General features: G+C 34.7%; 1 protein-coding gene across 1 annotated transcript in view; it reads left to right on the forward strand.

Annotated features, from left to right (window-relative positions):
- The window catches only part of LOC124357510 (receptor-type tyrosine-protein phosphatase H-like), a 46,958-nt gene extending 28,960 nt beyond the window's left edge, over positions 1 to 17,998 (forward strand). The window contains exons 9-15 of the mRNA XM_046809380.1: positions 237 to 304; positions 615 to 752; positions 1,512 to 1,631; positions 4,679 to 4,836; positions 4,936 to 5,074; positions 12,295 to 12,364; positions 16,456 to 17,998. Of these exons, the coding sequence (XP_046665336.1) occupies positions 237 to 304; positions 615 to 752; positions 1,512 to 1,631; positions 4,679 to 4,836; positions 4,936 to 5,074; positions 12,295 to 12,364; positions 16,456 to 16,511 (749 nt within the window). The 3' untranslated portion in view covers positions 16,512 to 17,998. The remainder of the gene's footprint in view (positions 1 to 236; positions 305 to 614; positions 753 to 1,511; positions 1,632 to 4,678; positions 4,837 to 4,935; positions 5,075 to 12,294; positions 12,365 to 16,455) is intronic.
- The last annotated feature ends 1,074 nt before the right edge of the window (positions 17,999 to 19,072 follow it).

The raw sequence follows: 19,072 nt of genomic DNA on the forward strand, positions 1-19,072 counted from the left end.
CACTCAGTATGCTGACGCTATTTCTCGTTTTTTTACTTCAGCAGTGAATTTATCCCAATCTTATGTCTATTAAGGTAAGGGGTCAGCATCCGATCAGCCAGGCTTGGAACTTAAAATGTGTGTATGGTCAAGTATAAACTACCAAGCACTTCCTAGAATTCACTGAACAACATATCTAATTACTTAATTCATTCTAAGGCTTTTATTAATTAAATATAACAATTTTTATTTTTTAGATGATGTAACTCGGGTAATACTGAAAGGAGATCATAAAGACGATTATATCAATGCTTCTCATATCAAGGTTCGTATAGTATTATCATAAGTTATGTTAAATTTGTTAAAGGGCCTTATATTTGTGAGTCAAAAGAAATCACTTGCGTTGTGTTAGTTTATAGAAAATGACTGAAAATATTTAAATAAAATATATTGATTTTTTTGTATAAAACATCTTAAAAGACTTTACTTGCCTAAATGGACTTGATTTAGTTATTGGATTTAGTTAAGCACTTTAGTTAAGTTCAGACACATTTCCGAAATAATAAAGGAGGATTCAAATGTAATTAACGATCTTACCCAAATTACTGTAATACTCAATTATTTTTTGCCTACAGTTACAAGAAGCTAAGCCAGTAAATTACATAGCTTGTCAGGCACCTACAGCGACCACCTGCGGAGACTTCTGGAAAATGATTTTCCAGTTTCGTGTCAACCTGATTGTAATGCTTTGTATGCAATTTGAACTAGAAAGGGTAAGTTTTATTACTGATATCAAACCTTTTTCAATATTATAACCAAAACCATCCGCTGAATTTAAAAATAAAATGTCTCTATTAATGATAAAGATTTGTAAAATACATTTAACAATTAATTATAAACTATGCATTCAGTAGTAATTTTATGTGGAAATAATGTAGAGTATTTAAGTAGTATAGAGAAATAGCTGAACGAAAAGCTTCACTGAATCGTACCAATCAATTCAAAGTAATTGATTGAATGGATATAATTTTTTTCCCTAAATTGGATAATTTAAAATTGTAATTTATATTTACCAATCCAATATTGTGTTTGTAACCGAGGTTAATACCGTCACTTGTCAGGCTGAAATTCGCCGATTAGATGCAAATGTCTCATCAGTATATAAAAGTTATCCTTCAACCATTCATCATACCCACGAAATAATGTGACCCACGAATACCCAGAAGTAGTAAACAGTCAAATTCAATTTAAAATATTTAGTTGTCCATTCAAAATGGAGAATTTAAGTACTAATATAGTATATAGAAATTATATTGTTTAATTGGTGTTTACCAACCCATAGCGGGTGACTATCCTTCCAAAACTATAATAAACAAAATTTAATTTTGGATGACTGAAAAGAGTACAGTAAGGTTAAATGGAAAGTAGAGCCTTACATAATAATGTCAAAAGTTTATAGATGAAATTAAATCATTAGCTATACAGTTTGTCTAATATAATTTCCATTTAAAATAAATTCTCTTTGTTCGTAGGAAGGCTTTATTTACTATCCAAGGCTGAAAGAAGTTGTCATGTACGACAATATTGTCATTACGTGTTATAAGGAAGAAGAGTTCTCGAATTATATAGTTAGAACCATTCTTGCTGATAAGGTAAATATGACATGAATAGTAGTATATTACAAAGTAGAAACGTTTTAATTTGATAATAGATGGATACAACTTGTTATGTTACAGCTCATGTTGTACAGCTCAATTTGTGGAATCGGTGTTGTAGTTAAATTATATCGTTATAACTATTCTTGCTGATAAGGTAAATATGACATGAATAGTAGTATATTACAAAGTAGAAACGTTTTAATTTGATAATAGATGGATACAACTTGTTATGTTACAGCTCATGTTATACAGCTCAATTTGTGGAATCGGTGTTGTAGTTAAATTATATCGTTATAACTATTCTTGCTGATAAGGTAAATATGACATGAATAGTAGTATATTACAAAGTAGAAACGTTTTAATTTGATAATAGATGGATACAACTTGTTATGTTACAGCTCATGTTGTACAGCTCAATTTGTGGAATCGGTGTTGTAGTTAAATTATATCGTTATAACCATTCTTGCTGATAAGGTAAATATGACATGAATAGTAGTATATATTACAAAGTAGAAACGTTTTAATTTGATAATAGATGGATACAACTTGTTATGTTACAGCTCATGTTGTACAGCTCAATTTGTGGAATCGGTGTTGTAGTTAAATTATATCGTTATAACCATTCTTGCTGATAAGGTAAATATGACATGAATATTAGTATATTACAAAGTAGAAACGTTTTAATTTGATAATAGATGGATACAACTTGTTATGTTACAGCTCATGTTATACAGCTCAATTTGTGGAATCGGTGTTGTAGTTAAATTATAAGAGTCTCCAGGAAGGATTGACGATTGAGAGAAAATCCTTGAAGTAATATTTTGTGTATTGCTGAACAGAAGTGAAGAGGACGGAGTTACAACTGGTTTCCGCTAACAGCCCCTTTAAGATACCATTTCTGAAGGGAAGAAAAATATATTTTATTTAATTATTCAACGAGGTTTGCTTTAAATTTGTTCCAGAATATTACGGGACGTCTTAAAATTAGGCCTAAAGAAAATCGGTAGAAGGGAAGACCTTTAGAATATTTTACATTACGTATAGAAAGTATGACCTGGGGAGAGGGGTGGTATTGAAACTTTTGTTATTTAAAAAATTAAGGTTATTATGAAATAATATTAAAAGCGTTTAACTTTCTTAAATTATATTAAATACAAAATGTAATATTTTAAAGTCAGAAATAAATAAAATAGCCAAGATGCTACTCTCTGAAGTTATAACCCATATAGTTACTGTAGAAGCATCGCTTTTACATATATAAAACCTTCACATGTTTTTTTTGGGCCTAATTGATTATAAAACGTTCTAAATTTAGGCTAATAATTTAATTGCCTAATGGGATGTCATAAATTTTCTTCGGGAACGTTATTTAAACAATGGTGAATATAATGTGAACATGTTAAAAAATCTTTCCAAATTAAAAATAAATTTCATCATTTTAACTGACAGGAATGTCGCGCTTGAGAGTGAACAGATTATCTGACCCAAACAGTCCCTGCATGTCTCGACGCTTAGCCACCGTACCACATACGGTATCCTGCTTCTTGGTGCAACTTTAGGTGCTGCCACTAGTAACTGTTTGGTATTATAGATCCAAAAGTTCCTTTTGTCCTACGGAAGTACATCAAGACATTTTTATGAAATCCAGTGGAACTGGAAGTCCAGAAGCTTCCTTTTGTTTGTCATTCGTTTGTAAATTCAATCATGATCAGTTTGATACAATCCGGTGCTACTGGTTCTAAAAGGTGCCTAGTGTTGTGAGTTTGGAATCCAATGAAAGTAAAATAAATGACTCGATCCAACTTTTTTGGTCTTGACTTGGATTTGACATTATTGCCGAGGTAATTTATAACCTATTTCCTCCAGGGAGACGTATGGAATTTAAAGTATTTTATTGTAATGTGAACTACTATGTCCAGCCTCGCCTGCACTTGGACATAGTGGCGTTATGTCTCTGCAGTGCGGCATCCATTGTAAACATTTGTATTTTACTTAGTTCTTCGATATGGTGGCTAATTTACTAATATTTAAGTTAGTAGAATTATTTTTGGTATACATTTCCCAATAATGCTGAACTAACCGACGCGACGTTTTACCAAGGTTCATAAATCATCAGCATCTCATACTCTACGGGTGACGAGCGTAATCGACATACACCAATGGTGTTTTGATGATATGTTGTTTCAAGTGTTTGTTATCTTATCGGTAAAAACCAAAGAAGTTGCATAACTTCTGGTTTATTCATTAAATGTTGCTCAAAAGCTTGATAACGAGAGTCACTCTAGCACTGCTAACATTGAGACAGAGTTTTAATGCTGGGATTGATTTCAGTGTAGGCCTACATGACTAAAATATACTAAGAGGTTGTAAAGAAACAGCATCTTCAAATATACTCTTCTGAGATGTGGCGTTACTTGTCGTGGACTTCAATTTAAAGATGGTTAGTGGCATTACCACTTATAGGGTCTATTGATTCCCCGTTACTCTTTGAACTTTCTGTACACACTTTTTATTCCCCGTTATTGAGCAAAATTTGTTGCTTGGAATATTCATGCCAGAAAAGTGCTTATTGCTGGACTATTTGGTTTGTACTTAATTTAATTTAGCCAATAATTACGAATAGTAGTAAAAGGCTTTCCTCGCCACAGTGAAAAATGCTAGATCAGCTTTCATCGCCCCTAGTTTATTTTTTGGAAGGTGGAAAATTTTGTATATATTACCAAACGTGTCTTTAATAGGTTTTTTATTCCAACAGGGTGAAGAAATCTGAAGAAAAGATACCGAAACCTGAAACTCGAATGATCAAATATTCTATGAAAAAAATGTGATAATTGTAAGGTACTGTGACTTTATTTATTGTAGCTAGCTTCTTCTGGAGGCACGACCATGTACTGGTAAACTTCTCGTATATACCGATTCATTAACAAGACGAACTAATTCAAACACCAACACTCATGTCTGCCGCAGGTATCGTGTTAATGAGAAAACATTAAAACATCTTTGACCCGATGAATTTTAATATATTTTTAAACATGTTGTAGGCGGGTGTTTTACTGAAGGTGAAACAGTTTCTCTTCATTGGATGGCCCGAATTTGGAGTGCCAGAATCACCAGACGTAATGGTGAAGTTTGTCAACGCTGTGCAACGCATGAGCAAACGAAAAAAAGGCAAAAAGCACTATATGGTTGTACACTGTTGGTAAGTAATCCTCACAAATTTAAACATGTAAGAAATTTAAAACGGGAAGCAGCTACTCAAACATTATATGTAATTATCCTTTTGTATAAATGATTCTAGCGCAGGTGTTGGCAGAACAGGTACATTTATAGCCCTTGACGCCCTAATGAGGTTGATAAAAAAGTGGAACTGCACACTCAACATATTTGACATAGTTCAAAAGATAAGGAAGCAGAGGTGTTGTATGGTGCAAACAGAGGTTAGTAAACATATGAAATGGATAATATTTATATGAATATGAGAGTTTGAAATGACATTTAAGTTAAACCTAAGACATGTAAACAAAACAAACAAACTCAATCACGTAATGATTTAATTTTAAACTGTAACTATTCATTGTAATGACTCATTTCATACACCCATCTCACATTCATATGAATACTTAATTTAATTTAGAAATTTACTAGTAATAATAATTAAATAATTAAGGAATAATTATTTATAAATTGTTTCAAATTTTAATACAAACCATAATAAATACAAAATTAAATATATCAAAATTAATCAAAATTCACCTTATTACATATAAAACTCAAAAGTTATAAAGTAAACTAAAGTCAGTGATACAGTGTGCAGGGATGATTGTTGAAGAGTGAAGAGAGCAGAGGTTTAAAAGTTTAGAGGAGAGAGGGATATAGAAGAAGTGAAGCAAGATTATTATATTAAATAAATAAACTGGTTACATTTTATTCAGCAGTATTTGATTCAAAAGAAAGATTAATTTATTAAATTCCTCTTATCACTGAAGTACAGAGAAGCAGAAGACAGACATTGGGTGAGAAATTTCCTTTTAAGTTTAACAGTGATCCATTGGAAGAAAATAAAACCCAGGAACATTCGATTTGGCTAACAATTCAAAATTAATATAATTAAAAATTTAACACAATTATTTTTCAAATTACAATATCTTTTATTAAAAACAATAGCTAATATTTCTATTTCATTAAGCCAGCACGACCACCCTGCCCTAAAATTTAAGAACTGTATTTAAAAATTTACCATTATTGTATCCTCCATCTTGTTTCAAAATTCAAACCTGTATGTAAATTAATTTATCATCATTAAAGTTCACATTTGTATCATACTGAGTTATTTATTATTTCTAGCTATAATCATCAGAATATAAATTAAGTTTAACCATTTATTTAAAGTATAGTAGTAGTAATATACTCGCCTTCGGCTCGCTGGGGGCTACGCCCCCAGGCCCCCATTTGGGTATTAGCCAAATTCGGGGATAAGCGATTAAAATTTACGCTTGCATATTCGGGGATAAGAGGGATTTGGTGATTGTTAAAATTTGGACATGAGGTCATGCCAGGTAATTCCCTGGGGGGAGATTTTTAATGTTACCAGAGGTTAAGACATCAGGGGGGCTATCTGGTCATACCAGGAACTTTCCAAGGGTGGGTTAAAGAGATTTGGTGATTGTTAAAATTCGGACATGAGGTCCATGCCATAAAATTCCCTGGGGGGGTTTAATGTTACCAGGGGGGTTTAACACATCAGGGGGTTTAATTTACTCAGGAGGTTATCAGGTCATACCAGGAAATCCCGAGGGGGGGTTAATATTACCGGGGGTTAATGACACAATTAGGCCTATTTTAGAGGGTGTTGTGTCTGTGAACATAATAAAAATTTCTCTGTCCCTATCTACTATTGACGCTTAGCTAACGCTCAGCCAGTTTATAATGTGGAGTTGTATTCACTCGTTAAACGTAGCAAAGCAAGTGCAAACTGAATCTGGAATGAATTACACAAATATTAGAAAATATAATTTAAAAACTCCAAAAATTGCCAATCTACGACAAATATTTAGCTATTTATAACGTGTTTCTGGCTGATTAAAGGACATACAAGAAATAGGTACATTACTTTTTTTGTAGATCCCATCAATTGTTAGTCATTAAAGTTTTTTACATTTAAGCTAGAACTAACCGTTTTGCCGCTATCGACTCTAGAAACAAAGTTATTAAAAAGAAATTACGAAATATTTACATTTATTAGCCGAACCAATGGAGATAGAGCAAAATGTCACTGGACCTTTTTTGTAGATCGCTTAATTAGTAATAAAATCAAATTTTTAATCTGTGCTACAGTTAGGAGTTTGGCCGCAATAAAACCCAGAAAACAAAATCTCACGTAAAACTTAGAAAATTAATACTTTAAAACGCGTTATGCGGCCAAACCCATTGAGGGTAGGGGCAAAAAGTTATAGAACCTTTTTTGTAGATCACGCCATTTACTAAATCCCATTGAAAATTTGTTTTGAGCTACGACCAACCGTTTAGACGCTATCGAGCCCCGAAAGGTAAATTTTTAGGCGAAAATTTCCAAATATTTTTAATCTAATCGCGTTTTGCGGCCGAACCGATGGAGTTAGAGCAAAAACTCACTAGACCTTTTTTTGTAGTTCACTTCATTCCTGATACGAAGCTAGCTCCAACGGTTCGCCCGCTATAGGGCTTCAAAGGAAAGCCTGAGGGGGCAAAACAGGGGGTCCGTTCGGGAATTTTTTGAGGGGTTCAAAAAGTAAAAAAATCCGGTTTTCAGACTTTTCCCGGAGGTTTGAAGATACGTGCGACGTGCGTGCAAAATTTCACGTTTCCAGCACTTCTAGAACTATGTTAGAATTTGTATCACCTATATGTCAGTCAGTCAGTCAGTCAGGTTTACACATGCGGCTGTATATAATATAGGATAACCGTTAGAGATACGAGAAAAAGTGCCTGGACCTTTCTTGTCGAAAATTTGAATTTTTTCTTTCGATTATGCCATCAGATTTAAGCTACGACCTATGATTTAGGCAGTACAGAGTATAGGACAAAAGACTGCACTGGGCAGTCTAAAAAATTATCACGTAAAACATAAAAATCAATACTTTAAAACGCGTTATGAGGCCAAACCGTTGAGGATAGGGCAAAATGTTACTGAGCCTTTTTTGTAGATCACATTATTTGCTAAATCCCGATGGAATTTTGTTTTGAGCTACGACCAACCGTTTAGCCGCTATCAAGCCCGGAGAATGCAAATTTGTAGGCGAAAATTTCCAAATCTTTTCACTTAATCGCAATTTTGCGGCCAAATTAATGGAGATAGAGCAAAAAGTCACTAGACCTTTTATGTAGATCACTTCATTTCCTATATCTAACCTTTGGTTTATTTTGCCCTCCGACCAATGGTTTCGCCGCTATCGACCTCAAAAACAGACTTTTCACGTAAATATTACAAACAAATTGCACATAATCACGTTTTTCGGCCAAACCAATAGAGATAGGGCAAAATATTACTTGACCTTTTCTGTAGATCGCGCGATTTGCTAATTTTGATGGGGTCAATCAGATTTGAGCTACGACCAACGGTTCGGCCGCTATCGGGCTTGAAACATTATTTTTATCGAAAAAATCTCTGGAATTTCAAATGTTCGAGCGTTTTGTCGCTTAACCATGGAAGATAGAGCAAAAAGTCATTAGACCTTTTTTGTAGTTCACTTCATTCCTGACCATTGAATTTTTCCGTCAGATCCGAGCTAGCTCCAACGGTTCGCCCGCTATCGGCTTACAAAAAAATGCCTGCAGGGGTGAAGAATGCGCGGATTTTTTGGGAATTTTTTTTTGAGGGGTTGAAAATGAAAAATTCTCACTTTTCGGGATTTTCCTGGTGGTTACACGTGGAAAGCTATCTGTGTACCAAATTTCAAGTCTCTAACTCATCTGGAAGTAGGATAGAATTAGTATACGTGAGTCAGTCAGTCAGTCAGTTACACATGCGGTTGTATATATATTAGATAACCGTTAGAGATACGACAAAAAGTGACTGCACATTTCTTGTCGAAAATTTAATTTTGTCTTTCGATTGTGCCCTCAGATCTGATCTACGACCTATGGTTTAGCCAGAAATGAGCTCGGGAGAAAAGTCTGCACGGGTCAGCTATCTTGAATTGTTTAGTATAAACATAATAAAAACCGACCTCAAGGCAGTATTTTAAGTCGAACAGGGGGTTTAATATCACCAGGAGACTATCTAGTCAAGGCGAGAAATTCCCTGGGTGGGTGATTAATGTTAAGGAGGTTAAGACAAGAGGGGGTTTAATTTCGTCAGGATATTGTCTGGTCATATGAACAAATTCCCAGGGGGGGTTAACGTTACCGGGGGATAAGTCTCCAGGGGTTATCTGGTCATACCAGGATCTTCCCAGGGGGGGGGGGTTAAGAGATTTGGTGACTGTAAAATTCGGACATGAGGTCATGGCAGGAAATTCCCTGGGGGGGTTTAATGTTACCAGGGGGGTTAACACATCAGGGGGTTGAATTGTACAGGAGGTTATCAGGTCATACCAGGAAAATCCCCGGGGGGGGGTTAATATTACCGGGGGTTAATGACACACTTGGGCCTTTTTTAGAGGGTATTGTGTCTGTGAACATAATAAATATTCCTCTGTCCCTATCTACTATTGACGCTTAGCTAACGCTCAGCCAACTCCCGAAGTCACTGAACCTTTTCTGTAGATCACGTGATTTCCTAAAATCCCGTTTAAAATTTGTTTTGAGTTACGACCAACCGTTTAGCCGCTATCAAGCCCCGGAATGTAAATTTTTAGGCGAAAATGTCCAATATTTTCACTTAATCGCGTTTTGCGGTCAAACTAAGGGAAATATAGTAAAAAGTCACTGGACCTTTTTTGTAGGTCATCTTATTTCCTAAATAAAACGTTAGTCTTATTTTGACCTCCGACCAATGGTTTCGCCGCTATCGACCCCAAAAACAAAAGTTTCGCGTAAAAGTTACAACAAAATTGTACATAATCACGTTTTTTCGGCCAAACCAATCGAGATAGGGCAAAAGATTACTGGACCTTTTCTGTAGATCGCGCAATTTGCTAATTTGATGGGTCAATCAGATTTGAGCTACGACCAACGGTTCGGCCGCTATCGGGCTTGAAACATTATATTTTTATCGAAAAAATCTCTGGAATTTCAAATGTTCGAGCGTTTTGTCGCTTAACCATGGAAGATAGAGCAAAAAGTCATTAGACCTTTTTTGTAGTTCACTTCATTCCTGACCATGAATTTTCCGTCAGATCCGAGCTAGCTCCAACGGTTCGCCCGCTATCGGGCTTACAAAAAAATGCCTGCAGGGGTGAAGAATGCGCGATTTTTTGGGAATTTTTTTGAGGGGTTTGAAAATGAAAAATTCTCACTTTTCGGGATTTTTCCTGGTGGTTACACGTGGAAAGCTATCTGTGTACCAAATTTCAAGTCTCTAACTCATCTGGAAGTAGGTTAGAATTAGTATACGTGAGTGAGTGAGTGAGTCAGTCAGTCAGTTACACATGCGGTTGTATATATATTAGATTACATCACACTGAGTTGATAAAATACTCAGTTGATTGCTTTTGGTGCACATTGATGGAAATTCAGGAACAATTATTTCCCATATAACAACTGCCCTGCAAGACTTATCAAAATTAGTATATTTCTTTGGTAAAATTGGTAGATTCCTTTGTGTCGAATGTTCATAATAGGCACTCATTTATTGGGCAAACAGGTTGTAGTGACTTAGTTTAGGTTGGGGAGATTGTAGTAAGAAATAATCAAACTTAATGTACAGTATAACATTACAAGCCAGTAGGATAGTGAAAAAGGCAATGAAACCTCAGGTACCGACTGGAGCCAGAAAATGATAGAACTCAAGTGTAACCTGGTGGATTCAGACTAAAACTATATTGTGGTCTTAGGGGCTGATATTGCTAGAAGCTCAGTACTTCCTTAGGTCAGTTTTTCTTAGAACTTCGGTAGTGTTTGAAACCGGGATCTTCCGGAAACCATAAGACCTCAAAGAAATGCTCCATAAAACAACGGTTTCCAGTGGCCGGACATAAAAGGCTTAGAAGATATCTCCATAGGCCCGGGAATTCCAAGGACTGAAGACTTCCAGAGGGCAAGGTGATTCTGAAGGCTTAGTGGCCCTACATAACTTAGAGTGGCTACATTGTTCAAGATAATACATCTTTGAGAGAACAAATATTTTAAGAGACTAGATCTTATAATTTTTATTAATTTATTTAATTTCAACGGCAACACCATTAATTACAATATAATAACAAGATAAACTATAGACTGATATTAAAATTGATATTAGAACCAATAACACGATGAATTATAACGATATAAAAATAAATATCAGAACGACTGTTAACAACAAAATAACAAATAGTTAAATAACAAAACCCCAATGAAAACTTACCTGATTTTATTAAATAATAGACACTAATTCGGATTCAGGAGAAAAAACTAAGGGTAGGATAAGATAAGCGGACCCGGTTTTTTATATAGAAGAATGAATCATCGATACCTAATATTCGCACCCCAAATCCTACACTATCAATCGATATAAAAGTATCTATAGTCCTCAATAAAAATCATATGTTTTAAATTAAATTATGAATTTAATATTTACAGTAATCAAACAAATTATTATAACCAACATTAGGAAAACTGAAGACGACCATATTTGCTCCTCTCACAGTTACAGTTGTTTCTTTCCCACAAATTTCACATAATGGGTTTTTCGTTACGAGTCCAACATGTTGAAGTCACAAAAAAACATGTCTTATCATCTTTCAAAGCAATGTTGTTTAGTTTTCTAAAATTGACTGTCATTTTTAATAATAAAATGTTACTTATAAATAATTGAACTATATTACGAGTATTATTTGAAAGTATTATCTACAGCTGTTGATGTAGATTATTTAAGTTAATGGTTCAAAATAATTAATCAGTGTCGATTGATTATATCGATGGTTATGATTAATTAAGTAATATAGTTTGCTAATTTCGATATAAAAAACCGGGTCCGCTTATCGTACCCTACCCAAAACTAAAACTTAGGACTCCAAGAAGTGATTTACTGTAGGAAACTACGAGCTTCTAGAGGTTATGTTGTACGAGAGACATCCCTGCGGCTGATGGAATCAGATGGCAGTTTCTAATAGGTCACTTGGTCACGGTGACCAGAGATTTTCCAGAATATAAAGGATCTCTATTTCATAGATCCAGGCGGCAAGAGAGACTTGGAAAGAATTCACCTTGATAATTTCGAGGCAAACAAACAGTTTTGATTATAGTATACATTTATTTTTTAAATCCAAGAATTGACATTGGAACAGACAGCGATAATCAGGAACTAAAGTAAATCTATATTGGTACATGTATTACTATGTTTTATATTTAATGATGATTTTTATGGCATAAAAACATAATTAAATATACAACTGAGGTAAAAGTTTAATACGTTTCGATTGTTAATATGGTTTATTTAGGTACGGGTATTTGTCTCCTAGCAAATTGTAATAATTTACGTTACTAGCCAAGTTATAAGTTTGATTGAAAGAGTTGCGTACTAATTTTATTTATTTTTTAGGTTCAATACAAATACATCTACGAATGTATGAAATACGCTTTGGAAAATCACACATCATTCTTGGTAAAAGGTACGTTAACATCTTCAGTGCCTAAAATTATCAAAATAATAACTAAAGATTTAATTTACTGTGATCATTTCAGCGTAGTCACATTTTAGCATAATCACTTAAATAAATTCAGTAGTGAACACAATTCTGCTAAGTTATACGAGTTTGTTTTATCTACCTATTGTTTGAACGTAAAAATGGGGAAACAAAATTTTCAAATATTAGCCTAATCTTGTTTGTCTGTGCAACGATAAAAAAGAAATAATTAATTTTATTTAAGACTGTCTTTCAAATTACAAACATTAAAATTACTGTTGCCAAACTAAGCTAACCTACCTTTAATATGATTAATATAGATTTGGTATTATGCCTTTATTGACAAATTATAACATAAAAATCTCTGCAGTGGAAACATGGAACTACACATTTCCATAAATTTATCTATTAACATTATTATCCCTATTAAAATGCAATACTGATCACATTTATTTTCAGTTAAAGGGAAAGGGCAGAGGCTGCTAGATGATATTTGATATGTTGACACACATTGGTTATTCAAAATTTTGCTCGAAATGAGTTATAAGAGTAATGGTGAATTCAAACAGAAACTGAATAATACATGTTATTGTACATATTGAGTATAGTACGAAGATTAACAAAATTTAATAATAATAGCTTAGTTAGATAAATCTTATCTAAATCATTTCTATGCTTTTTTATAGAAACTAATATGAAACTAATAATATTTGTGTGTCTGCGCATCAATGCAGTGCATTCTGGCGGTATCCTGTTTGATTAGTACATGTGTTTTCTATTTGGTAGAACTTTGATCAATAACTCTAGTTTTCCTGATTAACAAAACACAAACTTTCTTGAGGTAAAGGGGCTTGTTTTTTAGATGTGCACAAAACTCATATTATTGTACAAAATGTAAATTTGAGATATGTTGAAAATACTACTGTGGAGAGAATATGAAAGTGCACGATGATTAGTTAATTAGTTTAAACAATTACATTCGTGTTGCGCATTGAAATTTACATAGCTTATCTATTGCAAAATTTATCTGTATGTAAAAATATTGACCGCTGGAAAGAATCCGTTAGTAAAATCAATCGTTGTGAAATAATAATTGTTTATATTTGTTTCTGTGAGGATGTATTCATACAAAAGATTTCAGAAAGGTAGGTAAAAGTTATACCGTGTAGGGATAGACTAAGGAAACTTCTTAAATGTTCTATTGCAAACGTTTAACCAGTTGTCATCAAAGAACCACCGTTTTATTTATTGCATATTATTAAAAAACTGTATTAAAGATTTGTGACCCCCTTATAATATTGCACTTTTTATCACGATAATATAAATCCCCAGATTTGTGTACGATCTTCCTCAGAGGGACAGGATGGTCTCTAAATAAAAGCCATAAGAAAATACATTTTATGCGAGAAAACTGTCTCATACCCATCAGATGTTCAACAAACAAAGCACTTTGAAGAAAACAAATGCAAGCTGTTCTGACAGTATTATTATCTAAGTCTTATCGTAAATATTATTTTCCAAAGTATTACCATTTACGTTTGTATGAAATATAAGATATAAATATTATGTTAAAAATAACTGAAAAAATGAAAGCGTACAACTATAAATAATAAAAAAGTGCACATGTAAAATTCAAAGTTGTAACTTTTATCGATTGTAACATTTTCTTAATTTTGATGTTAAGAGTTTCCACTATCAGACAAGAAGGTGCTGAGAGATCAGGTGTATCACACTGTAAGGTGATTGTTACACTGGAGGATCTGTCTTGTAGTAAAACCCCTATAGTAACCCGACGTGCACCTCCACTGATCATATGTGATTGATTACAGGGAGGAGGTCAAGGGTATCGGTCAATAAGTGCTGGAGTGTATGTCTTGTCCTCAAACCAATATAGTAAACTGAAATATACCTTCACTGACAGGTAATTGATTAGAGGAGTAGATTAGGAGTATCATGCAGTGACGTGCTGTTACAGCTGGAGGATCTGTCTCTTTCTCAAACCCCTGTAGTAACCTGAGGTGTAGCACCATTAACCATACGTGATATATTACAGCAAGGAGGTCAAGAGTACCTGACAGTAAGGACCTGTTACACCTGGAGGATCTCTCTCTTCCTCAAACCCCTGTAGTAACCTGAGGTGTAGCACCATTAACCATACGTGATATATTACAGCAATGAGGTCAAGAGTACCTGTCAGAAGGGACCTGTTACAGCTGGAGGATCTCTCTCTTCCTCAAACCCCTATAGTAACCTGAGGTATAGCACCATTAACCATACGTGATATATTACAGCAAGGAGGTCAAGAGTACCTGACAGAAGGGACCTGTTACAGCTGGAGGATCTCTCACTTCCTCAAATCCCTATCGTAACCTGAGGTGTAGCACCATTACCCATACGTGATATATTACAGCAAGGAGGTCAAGAGTACCTGACAGAAGGGACCTGTTACAGCTGGAGGATCTCTCTCTTCCTCAAACCCCTGTAGTACCCTGAGGTGTTGCACCATTAACCATACGTGATATATTACAGCAAGGAGGTCAAGAGTACCTGTCAGAAGGGACCTGTTACAGCTGGAGGATCTCTCTCTTCCTCAAACCCCTATAGTAACCTGAGGTATAGCACCATTAACCATACGTGATATATTACAGCAAGGAGGTCAAGAGTACCTGACAGAAGGGACCTGTTACAGCTGGAGGATCTCTCTCTTCCTCAAATCCCTATCGTAACCTGAGGTGTAGCACCATTAACCATACGTGATATATTACAGCAAGGAGGTCAAGAGTACCTGACAGAAGGGACCTGTTACAGCTGGAGGATCTCTCTCTTCCTCAAACCCCTGTAGTACCCTGAGGTGTTGCACCATTAACCATACGTGATATATTACAGCAAGGAGGTCAAGAGTACCTGACAGAAGGGACCTGTTACAGCTGGAGGATCTCTCTCTTCCTCAAACCCCTGTAGTACCCTGAGGTGTTGCACCATTAACCATACGTGATATATTACAGCAAGGAGGTCAAGAGTACCTGACAGAAGGGACCTGTTACAGCTGGAGGATCTCTCTCTTCCTCAAACCCCTGTAGTACCCTGAGGTGTAGCACCATTAACCATACGTGATATATTACAGCAAGGAGGTCAAGAGTACCTGACAGAAGGGACCTGTTACAGCTGGAGGATCTCTCTCTTCCTCAAACCCCTATAGTAACCTGAGGTATAGCATCATTAACCATACGTGATATATTACAGCAAGGAGGTCAAGAGTACCTGACAGAAGGGACCTGTTACAGCTGGAGGATCTCTCACTTCCTCAAATCCCTATCGTAACCTGAGGTGTAGCACCATTAACCATACGTGATATATTACAGCAAGGAGGTCAAGAGTACCTGACAGAAGGGACCTGTTACAGCTGGAGGATCTCTCTCTTCCTCAAATCCCTATCGTAACCTGAGGTGTAGCACCATTAACCATACGTGATATATTACAGCAAGGAGGTCAAGAGTACCTGACAGAAGGGACCTGTTACAGCTGGAGGATCTCTCTCTTCCTCAAATCCCTATCGTAACCTGAGGTGTAGCACCATTAACCATACGTGATATATTACAGCAAGGAGGTCAAGAGTACCTGACAGAAGGGACCTGTTACAGCTGGAGGATCTCTCACTTCCTCAAATCCCTATCGTAACCTGAGGTGTAGCACCATTAACCATACGTGATATATTACAGCAAGGAGGTCAAGAGTACCTGACAGAAGGGACCTGTTACAGCTGGAGGATCTCTCTCTTCCTCAAACCCCTGTAGTACCCTGAGGTGTTGCACCATTAACCATACGTGATATATTACAGCAAGGAGGTCAAGAGTACCTGACAGAAGGGACCTGTTACAGCTGGAGGATCTCTCTCTTCCTCAAACCCCTGTAGTACCCTGAGGTGTTGCACCATTAACCATACGTGATATATTACAGCAAGGAGGTCAAGAGTACCTGACAGAAGGGACCTGTTACAGCTGGAGGATCTCTCTCTTCCTCAAACCCCTGTAGTAACCTGAGGTGTAGCACCATTGACTATTTTTGATTGATTACAGTGAGGAAGCCAGGAGTGTCAAACAGAAAGGACCTGGTACCGCTGAAAGATCTGTAACCTCAAACCCCTACAGTAACCTGAGATAAACCACTCATTTGTGTTTTAAAGTATATTAAAATTACGTTACAATTTCTTTAAAATGTAAAAGAAGTCTTCATATGCATACATGTAAAATATATCCCAGAAAAAAATAATTGAAATAGATTTTTCAAAGTTTTGTTTAACTAATTAATAATTAAAAATTGTAATCCTGTGAGAAGTCTTTGTCAACTTGATTATTACAAAGATGGAATTACTAAAAATAAATTTCTTTTAATACTCTTTGGCAGGTTGAGTGCGCACACCACGTGTCACGCAATAGATTTCGCTTGGATTGCACGCAAAAATCTCAAATCTATAGTTCATTTTGTTAGCCTAATTCTGTCACTATGTCAGATGTTTGGATGTAATATAATTTTACTTAGCTTGTTTATAAAGGCCTATACTTTTATCTTTAGTCTTGAGATCTTGAGAGGAAAACTTTTAAAGAGGTAAAAAACTGTAAGTAATTAAGGAGTAAGCCATACTATGTGTCGAATGATAGGATTCGCTAACTTTGTATCTCTTATATATAATTTAAGTCTATATCTACACTTGTCGCTATATGCTTGTTTTACTATTAATTAAATCGGCAAGTTTATCGTTGCCATAGTAAGGCTAATGTAAAAATTTTCGCTAACGCTCAGCCAAATCCCATGGAGTGAAATGTTTAATTATCGAATTCAACGTTGTTTATATAGAAATAAGCTTTATGATTGTAGTTCAGTTGGCTCGAGAGATATTGCGGGGATAGACAAACATTGGAAAATTAATTTTTCCAAGAACTTTTGTGATGTGCTTCCCTAAATCTCAGTCAGTAACTCAATAATTATACGCATATCAAATACAACATAAAGAAAAAATATACTAAATGTATAAATGATCAACGATGTGCATTAAGCCGATACTAAATCCATTCAATTGCATTGATTCAATCTATTTGTATTGATAACTCTTGTGTACTTATACGATGATGGAATATTTCAAACAATGTTTTGTATTGTATGCTGTAAAATTTGCCTTCGAACTAAATATAAATGTTGGAGCTGACCTGAAGCTTTGTGTGCCTTCTTTTACAGCATTGAAATCGATCGTAGAAGTGCCATGCTCATCGATTTGCTTGCCCTCAAAAGAATAGATTTGTGAAGGCTTTAACTCTAAGACAGTGTACTTCCTATCAATATGATCGAGTTTCTTATTCGCAATAATAGAACTACTTGGGCTCAAAGTAGATCAAACGAATTTTCTGGCACATGCAGATGGTTAAAATATAATAACCATATAATATACCATAAACCATATTTATAATACTCTGCTAAGATAAGGTTCATTTCTAGACTAAATGTTTCGAAACTTTTAGTAAAGAATAAATATTATAACCCAATGTTATAATTATCAACAGTGTGATTATTTTATTATTGGATTATGTTTTTTTATTATATACATTAATGTAATGAAAGTAACTAAAACCCTTTTTAAAAAACTTTTTATCACATACACGTGTTTCGGTTTTTAACCATCATCAGTGTACATTAACCTCTAAATAAACAAATAAATAATAAACAATTAGATATACACATGTGGACCTTTTAAACATATGTTAAATTTAAATGACACAGTTGTAATTTTCTTATTAGTAATCTGTATTTAATATTGTAATTTTTTCTAAAATTGGATTTGTCTTATTTTTTAGATTACTATTCAAAATGTTATGAGGATAATATATATATATATATATATATATATATATATATATATATACACTTTATTTCTAAAATAAATAATTATTTTATCATTTTCAAAGTTTATTCTTTTACCTATGTTTAAGCTTCCCCCTAAAATATACGCATTTGTAAATTTAATTGATTTATAGGCCTGCATATTACTGTATTGTAGGGCAACCTACTGTATGCTAGAATATTCCATAAAGAGTGATTACTTTATTTTAAAGGGGCAGGAGATTCTATTGATGCACAATTTTATTGGCGTCATATACGAATAAATATTATGCTTTTAAGTGCTATAAAAATACAGCATTTAGTATTTCCTTTTGCGATTACAACTATTTAAAAATTAAGGGATTAAGGAAGTGTAAGATCGACGTAAAATTTCGAATATAAAATTTGACAACTTTATTTGTTTCATAAGTATAGATTATTTTTGGAACGTGCTTGCTTACTTGAGAGGAATATTAAGTTTTACTGAATAACCCGGTCAGTGAAACTAGGTCACTGATTGGACGGAAAACACCAAGTGCTTAAATTTCGAGTTTTTACTATGCAGAGAATTGGCAAAAACTATGGTAGGAAGTGACACGAATTCTTAAACCGCCAGGCTAGTTGAAGTATTAGTATGTCTAACGATGAGATTTGGAAGTGAATATTGCCTTATTGAGTTCCTCACTAGCCATTGTAAGTTTTGAACTTATCTGCTTGGATTTGGCCAATTTCTGAACTTATCCACTTAGATTTGTAGTGATTATACGGAGATTCAGAACGATACGACTCCAGACATGCTTTATTCTCCTGGAGATGGTTGTA

Source organism: Homalodisca vitripennis, chromosome 3 (genome assembly GCF_021130785.1).
Source record: "Homalodisca vitripennis isolate AUS2020 chromosome 3, UT_GWSS_2.1, whole genome shotgun sequence".
In the NCBI taxonomy this organism is placed as follows: Eukaryota; Metazoa; Arthropoda; class Insecta; order Hemiptera; family Cicadellidae; genus Homalodisca; species Homalodisca vitripennis.